This window comes from Drosophila albomicans, chromosome 3, assembly GCF_009650485.2.
Source record: "Drosophila albomicans strain 15112-1751.03 chromosome 3, ASM965048v2, whole genome shotgun sequence".
In the NCBI taxonomy this organism is placed as follows: Eukaryota; Metazoa; Arthropoda; class Insecta; order Diptera; family Drosophilidae; genus Drosophila; species Drosophila albomicans.
In genome coordinates, this window is record NC_047629.2 from 19,433,611 (window position 1) to 19,459,665 (window position 26,055).

The 26,055-nt window shown below is 35.9% G+C and overlaps 4 protein-coding genes and 1 long non-coding RNA gene across 8 annotated transcripts in view; 2 read left to right on the top strand and 3 right to left on the bottom strand.

Moving 5' to 3' along the window:
• LOC117567349 (transcription factor AP-2-epsilon) overlaps nucleotides 1–630 on the bottom strand; it is a 30,730-nt gene extending 30,100 nt beyond the window's left edge. Inside the window, exons 1-2 of one of the 2 annotated variants that reach the window (XM_034247281.2) lie at nucleotides 322–630; nucleotides 212–259 (exon numbers count right to left, since the gene is read on the bottom strand). In XM_034247281.2, coding sequence (XP_034103172.1) covers nucleotides 212–250 — 39 coding nt within the window. In that variant the 5' untranslated portion in view covers nucleotides 251–259; nucleotides 322–630. The remainder of the gene's footprint in view (nucleotides 1–211; nucleotides 260–321) is intronic. The other variant, XM_034247283.2, reaches the window with a different exon arrangement.
• A 10,844-nt stretch (nucleotides 631–11,474) lies between these two features.
• Nucleotides 11,475–19,381, top strand: LOC117567348 (UDP-glucosyltransferase 2). Of its 3 annotated transcripts, none has more exons than XM_034247276.2 (6): nucleotides 11,475–11,609; nucleotides 16,584–16,724; nucleotides 16,952–17,135; nucleotides 17,218–17,514; nucleotides 17,576–18,363; nucleotides 18,428–19,381. In XM_034247276.2, the coding sequence occupies exons 2-6, from the start codon at nucleotides 16,588–16,590 to the stop codon at nucleotides 18,591–18,593; spliced, it is 1,572 nt and encodes a 523-aa protein (XP_034103167.1). In that variant the 5' UTR covers nucleotides 11,475–11,609; nucleotides 16,584–16,587; the 3' UTR covers nucleotides 18,594–19,381. The 3 variants fall into 3 exon arrangements, with proteins under 3 accessions (XP_034103167.1, XP_034103166.1, XP_051860846.1); XM_034247275.2 differs by having other exon boundaries at nucleotides 11,475–12,207; nucleotides 18,428–19,380; XM_052004886.1 differs by lacking the exon at nucleotides 11,475–11,609 and adding an exon at nucleotides 15,632–15,831.
• A 40-nt stretch (nucleotides 19,382–19,421) lies between these two features.
• LOC117567351 (growth arrest and DNA damage-inducible proteins-interacting protein 1) lies at nucleotides 19,422–20,274 on the bottom strand. The gene has a single exon (XM_034247284.2). It carries the CDS (start codon nucleotides 20,217–20,219, stop codon nucleotides 19,524–19,526), a length of 696 nt encoding a protein of 231 aa, XP_034103175.1. The 5' UTR covers nucleotides 20,220–20,274; the 3' UTR covers nucleotides 19,422–19,523.
• A 223-nt stretch (nucleotides 20,275–20,497) lies between these two features.
• Nucleotides 20,498–26,050, top strand: LOC117567353 (structural maintenance of chromosomes protein 5). Its single transcript, XM_034247286.2, has 17 exons — nucleotides 20,498–20,754; nucleotides 20,960–21,332; nucleotides 21,410–21,588; nucleotides 21,644–21,890; nucleotides 21,949–22,047; nucleotides 22,109–22,396; nucleotides 22,460–22,561; nucleotides 22,616–22,824; nucleotides 22,881–23,044; nucleotides 23,110–23,236; nucleotides 23,322–23,527; nucleotides 23,597–23,814; nucleotides 23,892–24,116; nucleotides 24,189–24,413; nucleotides 24,479–24,636; nucleotides 24,695–24,812; nucleotides 24,872–26,050. Exons 1-17 carry the CDS (start codon nucleotides 20,681–20,683, stop codon nucleotides 24,965–24,967), a joined length of 3,108 nt encoding a protein of 1,035 aa, XP_034103177.1. The 5' UTR covers nucleotides 20,498–20,680; the 3' UTR covers nucleotides 24,968–26,050.
• LOC127565598 (uncharacterized) lies at nucleotides 22,392–22,998 on the bottom strand. Its single transcript, XR_007954932.1, has 2 exons — nucleotides 22,903–22,998; nucleotides 22,392–22,814 (listed from the first exon to the last, which is right to left on the bottom strand). It is a non-coding gene; the product is annotated as an uncharacterized LOC127565598 (long non-coding RNA).
• Nucleotides 26,051–26,055: the final 5 nt, after the last annotated feature.

Below are 26,055 nucleotides of genomic sequence, written 5' to 3' on the forward strand. Positions count from 1 at the left end.
ATTTTATTGAGTTGGTTTAATTGAACTGCATTGTAAAGTTAAGATATTATATATCCCGTTGTTAGTCATAAAATTTTGTTATTATCACTTCCTGCCTCAACCTTAGAGGTGTAAACTTATTTGATATTCGAAAAAATATCGTATGTAAACTGTTTGGCCTTTGGCCATTTTGTAATTCCGGAATATAAGGGAATAACGTTAATATAGTTACCTGCCAGGCATTGGCATCCAAAGTAGCCAGAAATGACATGTCCAACTCCTGCGGAAGTGAAAGAAAAGTTGCTAAAATAATTTTCCAATTGACAAACTGTCCACAATCACCTTCCGTCGAAAATTGCTTGTGAAATCCAGAATGATAGCCTCAATGAGTGTTCTTCTAAACGAATGCAAAATTATGCAAATAACGATAAATAGGTTCACACCGGACAAATCACACAGCACGGATCACACTGGGGGAATCGCAGGATTCACGCGTATTGCCGACGGACTTTTTGCAGCACTGTTTTTTGTGTAAATTTAATACAGATTTTCACTTATTGTCGCATGCTGTGAGAGAGAGCAGCAGCAGCTTGGATAACTGTGAAGTTGGACTTGGCTTCCGGTTAGTCAATTTCCGTTCCGTTCCGTACCGAACTCCTACACCTCGGTACAGTAGAACACTGCTGGCAATAGTCGTCGAGATGAGTTCGAGTTGGAGTACACTCGACTAGCAGTATAGCGGCGGTAGCTACGTGCTCGATGACTGAATCAACTTCAACTTCCGTATCTCCTTTGTGGTTTTCGGCCAAAGGATTTGCCCAGCTTACGTGCTTGATGCTTTTCGCTGTACGACTGCTACCAGGACTCAGCCTTTGGCTATGTACTACCCGGGGGTGTACTGTATGCAGCTTCTGTTGGTCACAGCCCCGTCTCCATTTCGTCCAAGATAACGCAGCTCTTCAAACATGCCTTTCCAATACATATGCTTTCTTTATGTACATACCTACATACATATCTACATTCTCGCACGTACATATGTTTATATCGGTGCGTAGAGAGGTACATACATACGTACATACATACATACATATCTACGGTGCTCCATCGAGCTTTCACTCACACAGACACAAGAGACTTAAGCGTATATACAAGCACGCAGGTACGTTTGTATTCAGTTTTTGGGATATTCTGCTGGATTCAATCTTCATGTTGCAAGCAAGCCAGCATCACCCGAGGAAATGAAGCACTGCTCTGCGCCCAGCCCCGTGCTGAAGCTTCTGGACAACGAGTATCATCATAATACGCATGTAATGAATAAGTACATCCATTAAAACATGTGTATAATGCGAGTGTACTCCTCGTATTCATATCCAGCTTAATATATTGTTCAATTCAAGTAAATACATATATTTTATGGCATATCTGAATACATATATTGTTATATATGTATGTGTGCGCTTAACAACACAGCCTGGGCTTTTGGTAAATAACGGCCCAGGGCTGAAAACATATTTACATACATACACACACACACGTATACGTATTTATTACGGCAGTGGCAGCGGAGGCAGCCTCCAAAACGAGTAATCCTAGGTACATCACGTCCGGCGACCATAAAATCACATCCCAAGTACCAGCAGCAAAAAGCCCCAATGCCAAAATTCGACGCCGCGTCTTTGTCGCCGGAATACATATTGCTTTTGGGGATGCTCACAGAGCTTCGGACTCCGGAGCACCAAAGTATTCGTGCCTTATGTACTCAAGTCCTTTGTATATAGCCTATGTGCCATACTCGCATATTCCCACCCACCCTTTGTGCAACCAATCAGCTGTGCTCTCTTTGCGCTCTCTTAGTTTAACTCTGTGACTCTCTTTCGTTGTCGCATAGTGTGCGTTTCGATGTTTCTTTACATAATCCTTTATCCTTCTGCCATATTTTCAAACGGCATTAATGCAATAGATAACTGGCAATACATTAATGTCTTTAAGTTGGCAGACTGGCAGAAAGCAATCTCTCGGCAACGGATAAACTTATGCAAACTCATCAGGCCTCCAAAACAGGAAAAATTCTAGAGTGTGTAGATGTGAATAGTAAAAGTGAAAAGTGATATGTCTAGGAAATTGAAAAGTAATAGAAGCCCATTTATTATATTCGCATTAAATAAATAAGTAATAAATAGTTAATGCTAAAATAATTATTATTCATTTTTCATTTTTACTAAAACTCGGTAGCGTTTCAGTTGAGGATAAGAAAATTACAAAAATTGAAAAAAAATAATTGATCAGAAAATATGAAAAAGAAAATAACTAGTGCGTGCTTATATATGTAGGAATTTTGCAAGAATTATATTTTTTAATATTATATATTTTATAAGTAAATTTTAAATACTGTTAAATAAAGTGGTCAAATAAGAAAACTATAAACAAACTTTCAGAAAATGTTGAAGATTTGCAATTCGAAATAAATTTATTATTTTTAACTAGAATAAGTGCACACATTTGTATATATGCAAATACCTATTTAAGTTATCTCATATTATAAAATAGATTTTAAGCAGAAGGCCATTGTAGCTATTGCTTAACACAAAGCAAAAATTACCCGCACTTTATAATTGCTGGTAATTTCTTAATAATAATAATAATAATAATTTATTATTTTCATAGAATTTATTTAAATATATTATTTTAGGAATATTGTATTTAGTAATTTATAAATATAGGAATATATTATATTTTAAAAATTAAATCAGAGAACTGTTAACGAAACTTTTTAAAGAATTGTATAAAGTAGGCAATTCAATCCTTCATTATTGGTTAATATATTTTTTGTTTCATTCTCAGTTTGTGAAAGTCCAGTTATATATTTTTTTTTCTTATGCATAACAAAGATTTTCACTAAAATGTAAAGAAAATATATTCTGTATTTAATATTTGTAGTGCGTATGTTTTCAAAATGTCAAACTAATTAACGAATGCTTAGATGCAACTCTTGAAGTTTATGATAAATAGAAAAGTAATGGGCATGCGTAATAATAATAATTATAGGAATCCTTTTGTGATAAGTGTTCCACCTAATGAATATTTGCATAGGTAATTATCGAAAATGGTAGTTAATCATAAGTGTAGTAACTACTGCATGCAGCCGACCCAACTGAAAGATAACAAATGACCTGGCCCAAAAATTGTGTATGCATCTGCGTCTCGCAATACCGTTTTTTTTTTTTTTGTTTTTCGACTCGAAGAGCAATCAGTGTCATTAGGTATATGTATTGGGTACAGGGCATACGAATGAAATTGAGAATAGATTAGTATTTAATGAGTTTTTATATTTCTAGAAAATCAAACCTAACGATTCATTCGTGTTCAATTGCAGAGACCTGTTGGCCTCTCAGCCAAGGGCCAGAGGCATCATCAGTGCCTGAAACTGCCACAGTTATGTTATGGAGGCAATCATCAGTTGTGGCGCACGTGCGTTCCTTAGTTGGACTCCAAGTCCGAGTATAGTAGAGATCAGCAGCATCAGAAGTAGTAGTAGTAGTAGTTGTAGTAGTAGTAGTCGAAACTCGAAGAGGCATTTACGAGTTTTGTGTATGGAATTTTAAAATTCATATACATATTTATATTTCCACTAATTCATTTTTAATAATTTGTTTGGTTCTGCGGAGCGGTCGCTCCTCATCACGCCCCGCTCTTGTGTGTTAATTATCGTATGCGTTGCGTTGCGTTGCGCTGTGCTGTGTTATGCTGTGGTCGAGCGGAGACAACCTGGCGGTTTGTAGAGAGAGAGATAAACGAGTTGGGGCCCCGCATCCAACAGGAGCAGGTCGCCTTTTGGCCAAGAGTGTGTGTACTGCCTGTGCCACAGATTTGGGGGTGAGATCGGCTCTTCTTAAACAATTTATTATGTTCTTAGTTTTATTTTTCATCTCACATTTTCGACTTACTTCGAAGTACGTCTGAACTCTGAAAGGGCGGCCTCATTGGCGGCTTGTGTTTCTTTCTTCTTCTCAGCCTTCTTCCAACTTTTTCCCGCAAAATTCCCTTGTTAGACTTGTAATGCATCGCAGACGCATCATTAGCTGCATTATGTTCAAATAAAATATGAAGTTTACACAATGCATACGCAGTATCTCATTGTCGAGCAATTACAACTAGATCACTTTGGGGGCAAAGTCGCTGTTGTATGGCACCCAAAATCAAAGTTGTGCCCCGCACACACACACTCTGTGTGTGTCTGACAATCAGACAGAGGTGGAGCACGAGCTTCTGCCTCAAATGTGTGCCACATCTGCAACATACTGCCAGAAGTACTTGCCGTCGCTCCTCCTTTTTACTCCTTCGCTGCTTCAGTCCCAGTCCCTGTCGCAGTCACAGTCGCTGTTCCAGTCCCTTTTGCGACTGCGACTGCGACCGTCATGATCTCAAAAAGGAGGAGTAGTGCACATAGCGCAAGGGTCCAGAATCCAGCAAGTGGCCCCAAGCAAAAAGTGGGAGTTGCAATAATTGTTTAATTATAGGATTTTGTTCGTTTGACTTTGCATTTTGCGCGCATAACATTTGCTTTATATTCTTATGTCTTACACCTACACCAAAATCGGGTACTACGCTGTTGTCTTGGACTTGGTTTGCTCGAAAGCAGACGCCAGTCTTAATATTGAAAAGTTGCATAATAAAGTTAGCTATCAATATTACATTAAACATGCCAGTAATGTATTACTCTTATGTTTATTCTCATTATTAGTTGTACACTTTATTTTATCCTTATTAGAGTATCCGACAGTCGCCAAAGTTCGTCAGCTCAAGTTCAGTCTGCTCGAACTTGTCTTGTTCTCCTCCCTTCCTACCTGCCTGCTTGTTCTGCCTGGCATTTGCTGTGTTGTCATCGCACTCAAATCTGCAACCGCCACAGCAAGCAGCAAGCAGCCACAACCACAGCAACTGGCACAGCACACCAAGCAGCCAACCAAGTTGCGAATAACTCCGTTGGCTGCGTAGCTTCTCCGTCGCTTCTCGCTGTCGAGGCAGGCGGCTATTGATAGCTCTGCGAAAGCAATGGCGAAACATGCTGCAAGCTGCATGCCACATAATGCTGCTTGCAACCAGTCGGCAGCCCTCGCCGTGTTCGACTGCCTAATAAAAATGCACATTTTTTGAGGCTAGAGTGGCATCGTCTCTCTGTTCCTCTCTCTCTCTCTCTTTCTCTGTCGCTCCTAGCTGAGCATTTATGGCACGTGTTAGCCAGCTTTTGAAGCACTTAGAGCAAGTGCCAAATATGAGTCAGCTTAGCCAGCTAGCTGAGCTTATAGAGCACATATGTATACCAGCTGGTAATATAATAATTTGCTATACATTTTTGGTTGCATTGTTGAAAATTGCACTCTCTCGTTTAAGTTATAAAAATTCCTTACATTTTTGCATATCCAAATTCTATCGTCAATGGAATGGCTCCTGCAATGGACGGACGGACGGACGGACAGACGGACCGACCACGAACCCTGTGCAATCGTGCTCTGAAAAATATGAGCCTAAGCCCGTGCCAGACTCGATGCTCATACCTTTTGCCTTCTCATTTAATGCCTGATGCCGCAGGGCGATCAGTTCGATCTCGAAATAGTGTGCAGCCGTTTGCAAATGGGCTCCAGCGAAGAGACTGATGATGAGGACGAGAACGAGCATCCGTACGAGGATGAGGATGAGGCTGAGACCGAAGCTGAGGAGGCAAACGAAGACGGCGTTGTTTCTACTCTGAAAGATATCAAAGCTACGACTCCCTCTAATTACTGTAAAGCGTCCGAGTTTTCTGAACAAGCCATCGAACAGGCTGTCTGCCAAAACACCCACAACGAGCCGGCGCGACGCGTCGTCGCTCTCCCAAAATGCCCAGAGCAATCCAGTGCAGGTCATTCAGCACGGCCTAACGTACATAAGTATGTACTAAAGACGATGACGATGACGAAGATGAAGATGGGGATGGGGGTGGGGATGAAGGGCAACAACAGCGCAAGATGAACGCATATCTTTCTGTCTTGTGGACAGAGCAAAGGACGATGGCAGCTAAGTTAAATTGGCGGACACTTGGCGAGTATGACGATACCTTCCTTACCTTACCTTACCTTACCGTCCATCCTATACTACACCATATAAGAGACGTTAGACGTGACGAGAATAATTTGCACGATAAGGATCTCAAGTGCCTTCGCTCAAGAGAACAGCGCGCATGCAAATTTTGAAGATTATGCTATGATTACCAGCAGTTAAAGTGATTTTGACCACACTCTATTGCACTGTTCATCAGATTTGTATTAAACCTCAAGATAACTGCCGCATGAATCGATGGTTACACATTTCATTTCTGTTCACCTAACGAGCAGTCTCGACCAGTCTTTTTAAAATCTGACATCAAATACGAAAACTCTGTGAAGGGGATGCTTACGTACCCAACCACCAAAAACAGTGCCAGAAAATATAGGAATAAATTTCTAAAATTTCCAAATTATAAACACAATGTGTACTGCAAGAATACTTAAAATAATTTCTTATATCGTCAGTGGATATGCCTGATTGAAGCATCAATCCAACAAATTAAAGATGTCTAATTCTATTAAGGAAAATTATATATTTTAAATCCAATAAAAATAAATATATCTTCATTTACAAAGATACATTCTTTTATTAATCACAAAAAATATCTTTAACTGTCACTGTAATTCTAATTATTTATAGTCATACAAGATTAATTGAAAAATATGATATTATATTTCAATCTTAGACTATTTTTTTTTTATTTAAAACATATGTGATCGGAATAATTAAGTTGATCTCAAAATGACTGCAATTATTCAATGAACTGTTTTCGGATCTGTTTGGGTCCGAGCTTCCAAAATTTTCCATTCTGGATCAATTTCGCCAATATTCCCATATCTAATTAAGCATTGAATATCCATCGTAAAGAATATGCGCCATATAAATAAATGTTTGCTTGTTACCAATACAAATGAGTGCAAGTGCAAGTGTGTGAATATGTTACGATATCCACACACATGAACAGATAGACGGTAAGTAACCGTTGCAGGTTAACAGATGGCGCCCTGGCATTCAGTGGCTAAATAAACACATGGGATAAACGGACATTCATTCCAATTGAATTTCACATTCACACAATCGCAACTCAATTGAAGATTGACAGGTTCATGAATGGATATTGTTCATTTTGTTTGTATTTGAATTTCATGCCCAGCAACAATTGCTCTTTTAGTGACCGCGCTCCCTGCCAGCCTACACACTCACACAGCCGAGCTCGGTGCATCGCATTCATCGGGGAGTAGGTGGATTACGCACTCGAGTAAATATTGCTTATTCATGGGAAAGCCAATAGCGGCCAAATGCTTGAGCTGTGCGGTTCATTATTTTTCGGCTAATCCTAGTACAAAAGCCCATAGCAAGTGGAAATTTGCAGTGGCACAATAATTCTTATGCAAGCAGATAAATTCGTTTAACAAACATTAACAAATCCACGAATCCGTATCCTCACATATGTACATTTGAAATACAGATAACAAATTGGGTTTTAACAGGTTCTTTGAAATCACATAAAACCAAAACTAATCGAATTATTTATTAGTAAACATAACTAAAGAAACTTTTCTACATCAACGCCAAAATTGAATTTTTTGTGCGTAACATAAAAAATGCATGAATTAAATAATTTTATTTCAAAATCAGGCTCAAAACCTTTTACTCCAACACATTACATTATAAGAGTACCTATTTTCGATTTTTTTCATAAAATGTTATTTCATATTAAGAACATTTTTTCTATTCAATAGAGAAATAAGAAATGCCTAAGAGAAATTATTTACATATTTACAAGCTTCTTTTTTTGCGTCTAGCGAAATTTAAATGAATATAAATTTTATAGAATATCTAAAAAAAAATTAACATAAAAACAATTTTGTATACAAAAAAAAACACACAATCTAAAGTATATGATCAATACAAAAAAAAAGTATATAATACAAAAAAAAAACCATATGGTGTAAGCGACTAAGCAATACTCTGTAAGCAATCCTCAAATAAATGGAAAAATAAAAGCATTTGTATGCAAATAAACCCCAATAAGGAGCACAAGACCAAGAATATTCCATCAAAGAAATTCCTGGACTAGCAAATCTTTTTCTACGCACAAACAAACAATGTTTATACTTAGATGCTTTAAAATTTGATTTGCGCATAAATTTCGAAAGGAATCCTATTGAATTGTAAATGTGTTGGGTACCCGGAGAATTGATTGAATTTGATTGAGAATAAATATGAAAGATTTCCAAGATAGCCGCCGACAAAGTAACTGAGTCGGAACCTTTTTTCCCCCTCCACTATTGTTGATGCTATATTAGCGCTATCTGTAAAACTAATTGGGGGTATAAAAGAGACTTTAAACGCCAAGAACACCCGCTGTTAGTGTGTCAGTTGAGGCCAAAGGTAACAAACACATTACAGTTCACAATTACTTAACTCTTCCACCCCGTTTGCGGTGGTTGTCTGTAAAATCGAAGGGGTATTTTTTAATGAGAGTCGGTATGCCAACACTTGACAAGTGCACCGGGTGAAATGACATACAAACAGAGCGATAAGTGCCACATCGTATACACACAGTGTGTGTAAAGTGTTCACTGCAATTATCTCCGTCCAACTGAAAGGATATTCACACAAGCCATATATATTCCAACACTGTAACCCAATGGATTATTAGCCTGTGCTCTCGGAGAATACGACAGATTGCGTGGAATGACGTGAATTTTGACAGATGGTAATTTTCAATTTTTGTTTTTGATCTCACAATTTGTGTTCTATGCGCAAATTTAAAAGTGTTTCGTTGTCCTTAACAACGCTTTATTTGTCAAATAGGTAATTTGAATTGTTACAAAATAAAAAAAAGAAGAGAAAGAGAGTGAAAGGCTTAGTTGGGGGATTTCGATTTAAAGAGCCGCTTACATGTCACAATATTTAGCCTTGTTCTGAAAGATTAAGATTAGTGTCGAGCATCGTTTGTTGTATTCTATATCTGAAATGGAAAAATATGTAAAAATAGCATCAAATGATATTCCATGCTTGAGACCTAATGGTAATCATATTGATAACTCCCTCGGCGTAAATTATGGGTTACCACATGTTGGTACAATTTTCGGGTTGAAATAGAGCAGACCACGAGGGGCGGCGATTCGTTTTTTACTCGGTTTGGTTTGGTTTGGTTTGGTTTGTGAGGGGGATTGTCGTCGCTTGATGGGGAGATTCGCGTAACAAACAAATTGTCACGTAGCCCTCACTTAGTGACAGCGATAGGCAAAATCAAGGAGAACGTTTTTTAGCACGCGCATGTTAACAAATGTGAGGGCGGTGGCGGTGGCGATGGCGGTGACGAAGGCGGGAATATTATTCGAGTCTCCTGTTTCGCTAAAGCGTCAGGAAATTGTAATTACAATTTTATGTTGCAACCACTCTGCAGAGTCTCGTTTACCTCTCGCATACCTCACACTATGTTAAATACATCGCACATCTTGCCCAATTCTTGGCTGGGGTGGCCAGTGGTTAAGCGAGCGTGTAATTTACAATTTACTCTGGTTACCCACGTTTTGCGGCCAACAAATGTTTTAATTATGGTTTGTTTTACATTTGCAATTTAAGTGAAATGACAAAGAAAGCTCCTAATTGTCTTCATGCCCATTGGCTAATTACCACAATCCAAGGATGCGTTTACATCAAAGACACAGACGCCGACTCAGGTTCAGTTTCATTTTCAGGTGCCTTACTCCCACATCTCATTCGAACAAGTTCTCAGTATTCACAATACAACAAACATTGTATCCTGAAATAATTGTTCATCTGTAATAGGCACCAGTCTATTTTTGTTGAAGTTATTATTAGTGTATTTCAATTAATTTGGACTAATTAATATAAACATTAAAAAAATTATGAAATAAACAATCACAATTTTTAACTAACGAATGCATTGAAGAAATTTCTTAATCTATTTATGGTTTATTTTTATCACAATTAAACTTATATGCACAACATAACAAAATACTCTTAATTGAAAATACAACATGTATGATTTAAAAATGGTATTCTCATGTTTAAATATATAAAAGTGCTCATAGTTTCAACAAATGAATGGTTTTTAATTAATATTTATTTATCTATCTTGTGATTCAAGCTCAAGCCTTTTAATTATGGTCTTAGTCATCCATAAAATGATTCAATTATATCCTTACTTAAGATTTAAGTGAATCTTAATCTTTAATAAAGAGATAGTTTTCAACATTTGGTTGAAAATAAATTATGCCTTCAACTGCGAAAATGTATTTCTAGCTTTTCTATTGCATAATTAACATTGGAAGTACTTTAATTCAATTAATAGAACTGATGGGCTCACATAAAATAGGATAATGTGTAAGGTATATTCTTAAAATAACACACAAAAAATCGAAATTGTAAATTGAAAAAAGGTAATACGACTTTTCTACTTTTCATAAATAAATACAAAATATGAACGAAAGCTTCTACAAAATACAATTTAAGATCGTTGCTTTATGGTGTCGTGAATATAATAGAAGATCTTTATATCTTGTGTTGGATGATTGCTAATAAAATCCAAATTCTCTGAATATTTCGTAGTTCAAGAAAAGGGCATATTTAATGGAATACTCGATAATAGATACATTTATTTCAATTTACTAAACACCCCTAATATTCTTAGTTACCTGAAAAAAACTTGCAACTCTTTTATCGATTTTCCCGCTAGTTGGCGCCATCTATCGGACAGAAGCATTTTGCATCAAGCCAACATTTTTCAGGTGTATGTCTCCGCTACAGCTTTCTTGGTTTTGTAAAAATAATGGGAGACAGCTTTGGACATCGTATAATGGGTGGAACTCCTTACTAGCTACTTTTTCCATCAACAACACAATTTGCTCAAGAAAACATGCAGAATTTATAACAAGGAAGTTTACTAATTTTTAAAATTATTAAAAATTTTATCAATTAATTAATTTATTATAAATTTATTTGTAGTTTTTAATGTGATTTAGTAAATTTTCATCGGATAATTGCTTCAATTTTGTAAAAGCCACTAAAAATTTTTGGCGTTGCTTTTTAATGTATTTAAACGTATAGATACCGAAATGCACACCAAATAAAAACCAACCTATATTATACTAACGACTACTGAACACCTTAGCAGCACGCTTTGTGATACGTTACATTGTACACATTTAAATATGTATTCGGAAACTCCTAAAAAATACCACGAAAATTCAACGTCTTGAGAAGTATACGTCACGTTGCCTTGCTTCACGACGCGCGGTTGTCGCTGCCGTCGCCATCACGAGTCTCAGCTGTCGTTGTAGTTGCCATTGCCGTTACGTTGGCGTTCAACTCGTTGACTCCGAAAAAGCAACATGAACGTTTTTATCAACAAGTCGCTTAGTTAGTCTTGAGTGTCGAGCGGTGAAACTACTTGCATACTGCTGGCTTCGTCTTTGGCGGAGGGCGCAAACACCTTGCAACGGTCGAAAATAAATATATATAAAAAACTCATTGCATTTGATGGAGTAGTAATAGTTTTCTCACTTGTGGTTAGTTACATTGACAATTGCACATTTAGTTGCCTGCTCACATGTTGCAACGACAACGGTGACAGCAGCAACCACAACCACGACGGCGACAACAGCAACAACAACAGCAGCAAACAGCGACAGTATCAATAAAAAGTTTAAAGTGTTTATTCTGGGCCGTTATTTAATTTTGGAGTGCCGAGGTAACGGTAACAGTTACGCGAAAGTGGACGAGAGTGCAAAAATGCAGCATTTTTATGATACCTGTATTAAATAATACATTTGCATTGGTGAAAGTGTGTTAACTGCTTCTCTTATGCACGATCGCATAGCAGCAATAATATTGAATTAAGCGGCGGCCAATGAAACGTGCAGACAGCGACAGCCAACAACAACCAGCAGCAAACAGCAACAACCAGCAACAGCCAGCAAAAACAACAAACAACAAATGAATGCAGAAGATTGAAAGTGCATCCAAACAAAAAGTTTAACCCGCTACTGTCCACCAAACATACACAAATACACATACAAAACACAAACACATACCAACAAACAAATAAACAAACCCGACCGGATTTGGATTTTATGCTTTGGAATCAAATTGTCATACAAAACAGAGGTACAACCGAATGCTCACATTAATTATTGATGTCACCGCGACCATTAAAGTTCTGTTAAATTGCCAAAACCAAACCAAAAAGAAACAATTAAATTACAGTATTACACAAAAATGTGTGTATATTTAAGTATGCGAGCCCATTCATGTGTTTTTGCGAAACACGAATTTGTTGCGATACGAACCGGCGCGCCAGCCAATTGATTGTGCAAAAGAAACTAAAAGCCAACAACAACAACAACAACAAACAAATAAAAAACATAAATGAAAAAAAAAAAACAAAACCAAAGTTTAAAACATAACTGCAAATACGCTGGGGCTGCCACAAGGTCAAAGCAATGCAACAACTCATATACTTAACGGTTAAGGAAAAACTCCGTCTAAAATTTGGGGAAGCAAAAACAAAAGACTTGCGACACAAACTTGTTGCGCACTCACACTTGTTATTTATATCATGTACTAACACACACACTCACACACATATATTACATAATTAATTTACTCGGGCCACCTTATGAAATGAAACCCATTGGACACTATCATAATAATAATAATAATAGTAAAAAAAAACACCTGCGAGTTACACATTTAATTCAGAGTATGCTAATTAAGTGTTTAGTTAACTTTTTATATTCAATGTCATTTTCTGCTTTGGTTTCGGTTTTTTTTTTTTTTCGTGGCCGTATTTGTCGCATCTGCGAATAATTTATTAGCAACATTTGGCACAAACAAAACGAAGAAGATAGCAACAAATAAGATGCGATTTGTAAGTGACATTGACAAAAAGCAATGATTATGAGATGAGAAACAAAAGTTTCTTTTCAGAAGAAATACTATTATAATGAAACACACACAAAATGGGAAAACACACTAAATTATTGTTTTGTGGGAGTTTTGTCATTTGCATTAACGTTTTTGTTATAAATTGTCAAAATATGTTTTCAAAACGTGTTTTTAATTTCTGTGTTGTACTTGCGCAATGTTTTTGCACGTCTAGAGATTTCTTGTGACACACCACGAGTCTCAGAGTGTGTGTGTGTGTGTGTGTTGTGTTGTGGTGTTTGTGCGAAAATATCGACACATTTTTGGGTATGTTTCATTAGTCAACTGCGCATATAAAACTGACAGCTTAATTAGCTCTCAGTGTTGCATTGCTTTGAAACCGAACATCAGCAAACAATCTCACTCCTCAATTCATTTAGTCCCAAAGCAATTCGTTTCGCTATCTTACAACGCTTTACAATCAATCTTAATACGATTATAATTTTGTCATCGGATTCTGAGAAAATTGATAAGGTTTTTGACCCCATAATTAGTTAATAATTCTATACTCGATCGGCTTGAATTCGAACGAATTTCGCGCTGCCTAAGAGGTGCAAATGAGCCAATTTATTAGTCATAGATATTCTAATGATTGCATAAATATATAATTTGTTTTTAGAAGGTATTAACGACTTCTCTGTTATGATTTTCAAATCATGCAATATTATTGTGTATTAATTGTAACTTGCATAACATCTTTCAATGACACGTCTACTCAACATTTTACCGGCTTTTTGCAATTTAATACGATCGTAAGTGCGAAATCAATTCTGTTGCCAAATTGTAAGACCCTCGGCAAGTGTATTAAAGTTACAGTATTGGATAATCATACTAAATATAAGTGAACGGGTGTGGACTAGCCTTTTTGGTCAGATATTTATTCACTTGTACTCGTTGTGCTTGTATGCAACAATTCACCTCTTCTCCCCTCTCTCCCTCTCCAACTCTTTCTGTTTCGGACAACAAACTGGTTATGTTGGAAAATTACATTTGTGCTAATCATGGACCTGTACCTGTTGTCACTTTTGTGCAACGCGAAAATGCATTTGCGCTCATGCAATTTGACCCAAAAAAGCAAATACTTGAATCCTGAAATACGCTGTCCAAAATACTGATTGTCTGTCACTCGAAAGATCTTCCGATATACATAATAAATTATGCATTTATTAATTGTGTATAAGGAAATTGCTAGTGAGTTCGCCTTCAAATTCAATCAAGAAGCTGTAGAAGCTCCGATGATGTGACTGTCGTTCGGTAAAGATGAGAATATTCAAAGATAATAATAAATTTGGGATGCTTGACAATATTCATATGAGTTTGTTATTGATGGCTAAAAATTGACAGATAACCAATTAATTGTTAATTGCTAAAGTGCCTGCTTGACGCTGTAATTTCTGAGAATTTTAAAACCGGTTCGCGACACGGGCATACTCCAAAAATACAAGCCTTGTCGATAATTATTATTACTCGGCCAATAATTGGGTTCAGGTATGTGAAAGGGTAAAAACATATTCGCAAAGGAATCGCAAATTGATATCCAGTTGTTTACCGAAAAGAGTTGATCAACAAGTACAGTGTTGCATAACATTTCAAGTTTCCCCTCCCAATAATTCCCATCCGTGTCACATTAATATTTACAATTACAAATTGGCTCAGATCTGATGTGACATGCGACGATACAATTTTTGACCTAGGAATAATCTGCGAAAGTTTTGACTCTCTGTGGTATTTGAATTGCAAATGAGCTTTCAAGTTAAATGGCCACAATATTATTGCTATTATTATTATTATTATTATTATTATTAATATCACGATGCGGAATATGTTTAGTCTTTTGATAGTCTGACCTGTTTGTGTGTGTGGGTATCGTAAACACGTACTAAATATCTGATTAAGTAACTACTACCATGCATGCTTTTACGAATCGAATCGAACCACAAAAAATACCGTTATCTACTGTCGAAAGCTACATTTACCACTTACCATACATACCTTACCATACATACTTATAGTATACTTTGTATACATCATGATAAAGTCAGCTACGCTTGGCTCAGCATCGCTTTTTATGTGTGCATGACCATTGTTTGTGTGTTAAACTGACCTAAACGGTCAGAGTATTTGTGAGTACACACACACATAGCCGCACTTTCACTGCATGTTCTTTGGGCCAACTTCATGTGTCAACTCTTTACTTTATTTTTTTGGGGTTACACGTAATTGTTGCGACTTCTGCTGAAAGGGGCAACCCATGTTCGTAAGTAGGTTAAGAGATCGTGTTGTTTCAAAGAAATTCGCATTAAATTTAATTCAATTAACTAGCCGCAGTTCGATGATTTAATTTACATTAATTTAATATCGGATATGCATGTGCATAAGTTTATGAGCGTAGCCCCTCTTTAAAAACGTCTCATTACCCCACTGTGCAACCATCGGTGGCTAGGCCTGCACTTTCGTTTTTATTTTCGGCGCATTCAACCCGATACACGTACGGAGTACGAGTTGATGATAATTATTATAGTCTTACGTTTAATGCTGGAACTGGTTATATACAATTCAAGCTCAAGCGTGGCACGAGTTACCCTTACTTGATTAACGTAGCTGAACGCGCGCACACACAAGTGCTCTAATTGAGAACGATCACCACGACTTGCAGATACCCTGCACTCTTCGTTCCTTAACACATTCCCGGGTCTAATTAACTAAAACTTGAACATCGCAATAACATCCACATTAGAAATAAACACTTCGACAAAGAGATCCATTTCAAAAACAACTACCCATAATTATATACGACAATTTAAAGTAATTTTCGCGGTAATGGAGCTGCTACTCATACTGCCTACTCACATACATATATACATCTATACGCACATATGTACATGTGACAGATCTATTGGGATTTATCATTTGTGAACACTGTCAAGTTTAATTGCCTTTTTCATGTGCTTCACCCTTCAACCGGCCCATCAGACCCTGACGAAATGCGAATTAGGAACCGAAACCTGTTGTGTATTATAAAGATGAATATCTTAAATACTTTTGGGTGCAATTAGTGTCGTTTTACACTCTACCCATAAAATAAGAGAAGTGCAAGTGGAGAACCCCTATCGAGTAACTACTGCAATTAACATTAAAATTCGATTTGATCTGCTTTCATCATGGCACTTAACTTTAAGAATTTATAAATCTGGAAATATTCTAACATAAATAATCGAAATTTAAATCATTTTTTTTCTATCACTGCTCTGTAGATCTTTTTTCTAATTTCTTTTTAACAACAATGACCACATCCTCACACAAACAATATATTTTATTTTTGTTTTTTTTGTTTTATTGAAATATTTGTATTATAGCATTACACGCTCCATTACTTGCTTTAAATAGCAAACATGGACATAGATATATTTGATCATTAAAGCTGCTATAAAATGCCCATGACTGAAGGGAGTTATGAACATTTTAAGTTCAGTTCCGAAGCTGTTTGAAACTTTTATACGTTAATAAGAAAAAATTGTGATAACCATAATAAATGTTAAAACATTAATTTGTTGCAGCAACATGTATCGAATATACAGCCTCTTGATTGTTATATACTCCTGCCAAACTCTGGGAGCAGATATTTTAATGGCCACCATGGGAGGCACAAAATCACACAAAATACCATTTTGGGAACTTGCTAAAGGATTAATAAACAGGTGGGTGTTACTATGAATATACATCATTTAAGCAAGTTATTAAAGGGATAAAGTTAAGAGATCTTTATCTAAAAATATGAACTTACAAATAAATATTACTACACTCATACCGCAATCCCAAATCTCGAGAGGAATGGGTTATCTTTAGTATTGTCTCGACTCTTAAATTGCTTATTTACATCTGCATAATTTCAACACTAATTACTTTAATGTATTTTGATTTTCAGAGGTCACAACATAACATTCTTGAGTGGCTTCCCTGCAGATTTTCATATGGAAGGTTTGCACGAGGTGTCCCCAATGAAACTTGTAGAGTATATACAAAACTACACAAATTGGGATCTACTCGGTGCACGAATGAATGGCGAAATGCCTATTAAGCCCTGGGATGGATTACGTTATGCTTTTGAGGTGAGCATTTTTATACAACATATTATAGAACGATTATCGTAATAGAAAGTTCACTTTGTTGTTGTTTTTTTTTTTTTGGCAGTCATGCGACGCAATGTTAAATGATGCTGAGACCAAGGACTTGGCGAATCGCACCTTTGATCTGGCCATATTGGACGGCGCCTTTCCTGAGTGTGTACAGGGTCTGGTATATGAGTACGAGATACCTTTTATGTACATCAACACCGTTGGATTCTACATGGGTAGTTTGGCCCTTTCCGGCAATCCCTTAAGTTATGCCATTACTCCGAACTTTTACTCTCACTTCACGGACACAATGACGCTATACGAGCGAGCCTTGAACACTGGCATGCAAATCGGGCAGAATATATTGCACAGCGTAAGGCACAATGAAGTCCCTAAATGTGTTATCAATATTAACATAATGTGCTTCCTTCTAGTATGTTATGCGACGTACACATCGTGTGCTGCAAGATCATTTGGGTCCACATATTCCGCATCCCTACGAGATGGCTCGCAACGTCAGCTTCATTCTGCAAAATGGTCACGCTGTTGTCTCATATCCGCGTGCCTTGAATCCTAATGTGGCTGAGGTGGCCTGTATACACTGTAAGCCGGCTCGACCATTGCCAAAGGATCTGGAAGAATTCATTGCATCCTCAGGCGCATCGGGTTTCATTTATGTGTCAATGGGATCATCCGTAAAAGCTGCAAATATGCCCGAATCACTGCGTCGCATGCTGGTCAAGACCTTTGCTCGCTTGCCCTACCATGTGCTGTGGAAGTACGAAGGCAATGCAGCTGACATGCAGGACTTAACGCCCAACGTGAAGCTCTCTCGCTGGTTGCCACAACAGGACATACTCGGACACAGCCAGTTGCGAGCATTTATTACGCATGGCGGATTGCTAAGCATGTTTGAGACGGTCTATCATGGTGTGCCTGTGGTCACAATGCCCGTGTTCTGTGATCACGACGTCAACTCGGCGAAAGCTGAGGTCGATGGCTATGCCATCAAGCTGGATTTGGAGACACTCTCCACCAATCAGCTGTACAAAGCGATCATGAAAGTCATACATGATCCTCAATTCCGCAATGCGGCACGCTATCGCCAAAACCTATTGCTTGATCAGCGATCCACGGCCTTGGACACGGCCATTTATTGGACGGAGTACGTTCTGCGACACAATGGTGCCTATCATCTGCAATCGCCAGCGCGTTACTTGAGGTAAGCCTGAAATGGATTATTTTTATTTACTATTTATTAAATTGTTTTATTTTTTCTTACTCAGCTGGTGGCAATATTATCTCCTGGATGTGCTTGCCCTCTATTTACTGGCCATCTGTGCTATTGTCCTAATGCTGAGACGTTTCGATATTCGATCCGAGAAAATGCGTAGCCAGCATTATCAAACACTTCGCGCGGAGACAAAGTCAACCAAGAGCAAGAAATCGTAACTCCAGCCAATCTTACCGAACGAACACCATTTTTTCTTAAATATCTTGGAAATTTTAGAGTAACGGGGTGTGTTCCATACATACATATATCACATTATCGAATCTAAGCATATGTAATCCTATCGACGTGATATAGTTTGAAACAGGCTACTCAATGTTTTATTTGCTTATTTCGATCCCATTCTCAACAGATAGTAGATAGGCGCAACATGGGTTAGGATTATAATATGTGCCTGTTTATCGTGAGCTAATAACTGTAATACAAAAAAACCTATGAGATACCGATACCTCTGAACCTCAAGCATAAATCAGTTGCAATTAATTGAGTAATTTTGGTAACTCCAAGCACAATTCGATTCGTATACAGTTGAAAGTGGGCGCACTCTTAAGGTCTTCTTCGCTCTTTTTGGATAAAGTGCCTTGTATATAGTGTCTTTATTTATAATTAGAGGTAAATAAGTTTAAATCAAATAAATAATAAAAAAAATAATAATGAAACGGATATGAATTGCAAACAGCCTCAAAATTTTGTACAACATTTGCAAATGCGGAAAATTTAAACCAAAGTCTACAAATCGTTACTACATTTATGCAATTGTATTGTTAAATTATCATGGTTAGTTGAAATAAAAATAAAGTGGTACCTTTAAGACAAATGATGAATGGCTGGGGGTTTCCACTATTTCATTTGAGATGAGTAGTCATGACAATGAACCTGAAATCTTCCGTCACTAATTTGGTGGACAGGTAAGGTTAAATCAAACATGTATCCAAGGTGTTTGACAGCACTTGAATTTAACATTAAAAACAATCTTGAACATGGGAAAGTATTTGAGAACATGATAATTAGATTTGGCAAAATACAAAAATTTTTAAATAAATTTCAACAACGTTGTTTATGTATATTGTCTGCTCTTTTATACAATTACACTAAGATGTTTGTTTAACTAATTTTGCCATCATCTTTTCCTCTTTGACTTTTCGCTTGGCTTCTTTTTGTTTTCGCTTATCCTCCTTCTCCTTCTGCTCGAGCATTTCCTTGAAGCGCTCATCTCGTGTATCCACCTTGAATCCGAAATGCCGGCGAACTTCCTCTATTAATCGTTCCTTTCGCGCAATTGCCGCTGCAGCATCGGCTTCCCTCTTTGCAACCTTTGCATTAAGGTCAGCCTTCCATTGTTCCAATTTCTCCAATTTTTTAGCAATGCCATCCTCACGTTCAGCGATTGCTGCTAATTTAGCCGCCTTAGCGGCTCGCGCCGTCTCAATCATCTGTTGAATTGTTTTGGGTTGCGTAATGGTCTGGAACTTTTTCGCTGCGGCTATTTCCGATTTAGTTCCAAAGCAAATTTGGGGACTAATGTTACTCTTTGCACCATATTTTCCATACACTCCCCGTTGATATTTCTCCGTTAAATGTATCCATGAGTGAGCCTCACTATATGGGTTTGTTTCATGAAGAATATTCTTATGCTGTCGTCGAAGACCAGATTTGTCTCTGGAGATCTCATATTCCACATTATCATTGACAAAGGATGCAGGTAGTTCTGGCTTTGTAACATTAGTTGAATACTTCAAACATCTTATTGAAATGCCGGCAGTAATATTTAATTTATGAAAATTCATTTTACTTTAACAATTATTTACTTTGGCAATTGGAATATCGATAAATACATTAACAACGTGAGTACGATGTAATCGAGTGTATCGATTTGTTGAATTCGATAAATTTCCGATATGTTTCGCATCTGTGTTCTTATTAAATAATTCAGAATCGATTTGGATATTCTTGTCTAAACAAGGATAAGTGCTCTTAAAATATTATTTCAATTTTTTTTTTTTTTAAAGTACTTAAATATTTATATTTTCAAAGATAAAATCACGTTTAATATTCATTGTGTTTTGAAATAACATAACGTCGATAATTCATCGATAGTTGGCTCTCAAACGGTAAACAATAAGCAATATATATCGCCGCTATTTCACAAGGCACATAGCTAAGCAAGCACATCAAACACGGAAATAAGCCGCGGATTTCAACAAATTTAACGCGCAATATAATTTCTGACTGTTGCTTCTTGGCAAAAATGGACAGGTCAGGGCATTTATCACAAACGCACATGATTGGACGAATCTACTCAGTGTACTGCAAAGATTTCGTGTAAGTACCAAACCAATCATAGTTTTTTTAGCAATTCGAGAGTTTGTCAAAAGTTTATTGTGTGTCGTTGCAATTGTTGCCTATTGTGTTTGAGGCAATCTTTAGATCCCTGACTGTAAGCACTAGTTTCGTTTTAAGCTCGCCCCACATATCTAACAATTCCAAAGATGTGTGTATTCATATTTATCTGCATATGTTTTTCCAGATCTTATAACGAAATTACGTATTTTCCCAAGGAGTATCTAAATGTATTGACTGGGCCAAATGGAACAGGAAAGTCTACAATTGTATCTGCTATCATATTGGGATTAGGCGGCGATCCCCAGTTGTTGGATCGTTCATCTAGCATTGCCGATTACATCAAAAGCAATAAGAGCTCTGCAATTATTACTGTAACAATTAATGGGCGCTCAAAGAACTCAAAAGAATCTTTTAAGCGAACAATAAACCAAAATGGACAATCTCATTTTTATGTCAATTCCAAGGAATTGTCCAAGACAAAGTTTCTAGACATCGTCGCCTCATTCAACATACAAGTTAGTAATTTATGTCAGTTTCTACCTCAGGATCGTGTTCAGGTAAATTTCACATAAATATCAAATTCACATTTTGTTTGTATTAATCATTAATAATTTAATTTGTATCATTGATTTAGGATTTTTCCAAAATGAATCCTCAAGAACTTTTAGTCAATACTATGTCATCTGTCTGTGACGATGAGTTTATAAAGAATTTCAACGATCTAAAGGAAATGAAACTGAAGCTTTTAAACGCCCACGCCGACCGTGAGAAAGATAAAGAAAATCTTCAGAAAGAGCAAAAGCGATTAGAGCAGTATGTAACAAATGATTATTTATTTTTAATTTTACCTAATGATCAAACAATTTAGGTTACAAGTTACAGTTGATCAGTATCAAGAACGTCAGGAAATATTGCAAAAGATAAATGTTCATAAGGCGAAAAAATTATGGAGTGAAATCACTGTAGCTAATTCAAGAATCGACGAGCTGAAAAGTAGTTTGAATAAAGCAAATAAGGAATGTCAAACTCGCAAAAAGACATATGAGTTGCAAAAAAGAGCACAGCAAGAAATTACACAAAAGAGTTTTGATCTCAGGCAGAAGAAAGAGGAACAAGTAAGTTGATATAAAAGAAACAATTCCATCTCTTCTAAATGGTGTTCTTTTCCTTCAGATTAAACTTATAAGTCATGCCAATAATGCAAAAAATAAGTTGGACTCTCTGTTGGAGTCTGTAAAACATAAAGTGAATGAAAGAAACTTTGAATTAAAGGTTTGTTTATTCAATTGAAGCCTTTCGTGGTATGTTGTATTGACCAGCTGCTTTTTTATAGAGACATATCGAGCAAGCAACTAAAAACAAAATGGAAGCTGATAATCTGAAGCAAGCTGCAGAAGGTAAAAATCAAGAATTGCAGCAATTTTATAAGTACAAATCGGATTTAGTAAATGAGCTCGAGGAACATGGAAAAATAATAAATCAAACTCGCGAGACGACCATGAGGCAGTACAATAGACGCAGAGAAATTGAAGCCAAACTTAATGATGAGAAAATTCCTGAGGTGACAGCTCTAAAGCATAAGATTGAGAGATTGCAAAATATTAAAACACAAAAAATTGAAGTAAGACACGACATAATCATAATGTGTGTACTTTATTAAATATCAAACCATATTTTTTTTTAGGAATTGCGCAACCAAAATCCAAATTTAATCAAAGCCATGAGTTGGGTTGCTGAAAATAAGCACAAATATAAGTCCAATATTTACGATCCAATGATATTTGAAGTAAGTATCATAATAATCCTTTTCGGTGAATCTAAATAATTAAATTTATTGCAGTTAAATATTAAAAGCCCTGATGCGGCTATGTGTTTGGAGAACCTTATTCGACAGCGTGATTTATATGCATTCGCTTGTGAAGACAAGAATGATATGTCTGATCTGATTAATGAATTATGTGTGAAGCAGAAGTTATCCGTTAATATCATTTATTGTGCTCCAGGAAACAGATGCTTGTATACCTCGACAGTACCTCTATCTGAAATTACGTAAGGATTATTATCATTAAACATTCAGTAATTATAACTAACTATGCAATGCCTAGATCTATTGGATTCACATCGTACCTGGTGGATCTAGTCTCTGGACCAATGCCTATTATAAACAAACTGTGTGGTACTTATCAAATTCACAATATTCCCATTGGAACTGAAGAAGTCAGTAATAATACTTCAATAATTCCTAAGTCAATCCGTGTATTCTTCGGTGGTAAGCACAAAATTTTCACAATCGACACCAATAGAAAAATATCTTTATATTTGTTTTATTATTAGGTACTAAAAAGTTTTTAGTGACAGCATCTCGGTACCGATCAGACTTAATATTAACCGAGAGTACGATTCAAAGGAAAAATCAACTTATTACTCTTGACTCAAAACAATTGGCATCGCTTCAAGAACGGTAAGGCGTGAGAACACTCAACTTATATCTTAATCAACTAATTCTATAATATCGTATCAATTGTTTTCATTTTCTATTATTGTAGGTACAACAATTCAATATCTGAAAGAAATCAACTTAGAAATAAATTAGTAGAAGTCGATAATGAATTTGAACGCTTACAAGCGACAACGAAGGAAGAAGTAGAAAAAAAACGAAAAATTGAACAAAAATTGAATTATTTCGAAAATTTGGAAAATGAAGTTAAAAAACTAAATGATAAAATATTAAACATCAATAGATCATTCAATTGTGAGTATAAAATATATATTATATATATATATATATATATATATCATATTTTTTACCATATAATTTTAGCATTGGATGACGCAGAAAAAACTTTTCAAAAAAATGTTCTGTCAGATTTTAAGCAGTTATTTGAAATTGAACAAAACTTACTTAAAATTCTTGAGACTAGTGAGAAGAGTATAGCCCTAAAAAAAGTTTTTCAACTAATGGAAAGCGTTCATATAAGGCAACATGAATCTCAAATGAATACTCTTAATGAAAGTGAAGAAAACTATAAGGGCGCTTGTGTAAGTATTTTCTATAAGCAAAAAGTATATCGGTGTATTTAAATGAATAATAATACGTTATTTTTATATTACAAAAGGGAAATGTCGAGAAAATAACTAAATCTCTGGAAACCCACACGGAAAGTATTCAATCGAAAACTGAGGAGCTGCAAAGTTTATGTAATGGCAAACTTCCACCAAGCAAGGATTTTCCATTCAAATCTGAATTCCGAGATTTATCAAAACTTCACATTGAACAAATCCATGAAGCTATTGTCGAATTCCAGGCAAGATTGGAGTGTATGGCAAATGTGAATCCACAGGTAATATTGAAATTATTAACTTTTGTTTAAGATTGTTATTCAAATCCTTTCATTTGATTTGTCACTTTTCAGGCTATCGCAGACTTTCAACAGCGTCAGGAACAGGTGAAACTGTTAAAGCAAATTATCGATCAAAAAGCCAATCAAGAGAAAAACGTTGATGGTCAAATTACTGCATTATTCAATAATTGGGAGCCAAAACTTAACAATTTAATAGAAACCATAAGCGCTAAGTTCAGTGAATTTATGGAATCTATGTCATACGTAGGGGAAGTGGTCTTGTCCAGAAATGATAAAGTAAGAAATAATTCATCCTTTTGTTGTGAATTTATGAATTAATTTTGTCGTCAACTATATTTCAGCATGATTTTAAATCATATGGTATACAAATTATGGTTCAATATAGAAAGGAGGGAAAATTACAAACTCTCGACAAATATATTCAATCCGGTGGAGAACGTGCTGTAGCTATTGCAATCTATTCTATGTCTTTACAGCACGTTACAAGTGTACCATTCAGGTAATAGTTTTATTTTTCAGATAAATATAAAGATTTATTATATTTACTTGTATTTTAGATGCGTTGATGAAATTAATCAAGGCATGGACGCCACTAACGAACGTAACATTTTTGAGTTGTTATTAAGAGAAGCCACTAAAGAGGGATCTGCTCAATATATATTTGTAACTCCTAAGGTAAGTATTTTTAGGAAATATTCAATCTGATTACAATATCATTGTTCCTTATTTCCTAGTTGCTTCCCGATCTAAACTACAATGACCATTTATGCGTTTCCGTGGTTTATAATTCAGCATCTATGAAACCGGGTGTCAATTTTCCACGGTGTTGAATCTCTACTCAATGTTTTCTATTATTAAATTTATCTATATATTGGTAAGTGGTTACTAACTACCAAATAAAACGCTGTGCGGTTGAAATTAAAACGCATCCGATCCGATGAAAAAAATATGTAATTAATCATTAAACATCCATTTTTTGTATCTTTTGATGTTAAACATTAAGAACAATTTATAGAAACACTTATTTGAACTGAGGTCTTTACTCCCATTATATTGGGACTTGGTAGGCCAGTAGAAGATTTATGATAAATGTCGTTATCAATAACTGCTGATCTAAAAAATCCCAACGATAATGAGGGCACACACTTGTTAAGCACTTGTTCTTTCCGATAATCGTTGATCGAGAGACTAATTATAATTTTTAATAAACTACATCTTTTATATGTTTGTAAGTCGTCGCTGTCGAGCGATCAATGAAGCGTTTCAATTGTTCTGCTCCTATAAGCACACACTTTGAATTACTTAATGATAATAAGAGAATGGCGATATTAAATTTTTGGTACAAGATCAACTGAGAAGAGTAATGTGATATCACATATCTTATGAACAATTTCATTGAAATCTATACTTGTAATCAAGTTCTATCTATATAAAATATTGCACATCAAGTACATGTTGCTTTTTCCAAAATTGAAAATGTAACTTTGTTAAATTCCACAATGTTTTGATTTGATTTATTTATACTTTTGTATAGAGTATCTTTACTGCTGAAATAAATATGAGTTCAATTACTATTGTACTGGTTTGACAACTTTATTATAAATCTATTATGCATACATACGTAATATACATTTGTATTGTTAAGCATCATTGCCTTTAAACAACTCTTAAATTGGCTCGCTATTGGTCAAGAATATTATGTTTAAGTTGCCATGGACCATAACTATTCAATAAGTCATTGCACACCCTACAGATATATTAATACCCCAAATATGGTATCTTAGCATCGCTGGAATTAAAGTCAACTTATTGAAAAATATCTCTGATTCCAAATTAGTTCACTATGTCTCTTTTGTTTCGTTAAGAAAACTTAGATTCAAAAAAAAAATATTAAAAAAAAAAACAAAAAAAAATAATT

Bases quoted from the DNA above. Each gene is read 5' to 3' on its own strand.
- LOC117567348 (XM_034247276.2), top strand. From the start codon at position 16,588: ATGTATCGAATATACAGCCTCTTGATTGTTATATACTCCTGCCAAACT. The intron at 16,725-16,951 runs GTGGGTGTTACT...TTTGATTTTCAG, and splicing joins GCTAAAGGATTAATAAACAG to AGGTCACAACATAACATTCT. The intron at 18,364-18,427 runs GTAAGCCTGAAA...TTTCTTACTCAG, and splicing joins TCGCCAGCGCGTTACTTGAG to CTGGTGGCAATATTATCTCC.
- LOC117567351 (XM_034247284.2), bottom strand. From the start codon at position 20,219: ATGAATTTTCATAAATTAAATATTACTGCCGGCATTTCAATAAGATGT.
- LOC117567353 (XM_034247286.2), top strand. From the start codon at position 20,681: ATGGACAGGTCAGGGCATTTATCACAAACGCACATGATTGGACGAATC. The intron at 23,528-23,596 runs GTGAGTATAAAA...ATATAATTTTAG, and splicing joins CATCAATAGATCATTCAATT to CATTGGATGACGCAGAAAAA. The intron at 24,117-24,188 runs GTAATATTGAAA...GTCACTTTTCAG, and splicing joins TGGCAAATGTGAATCCACAG to GCTATCGCAGACTTTCAACA.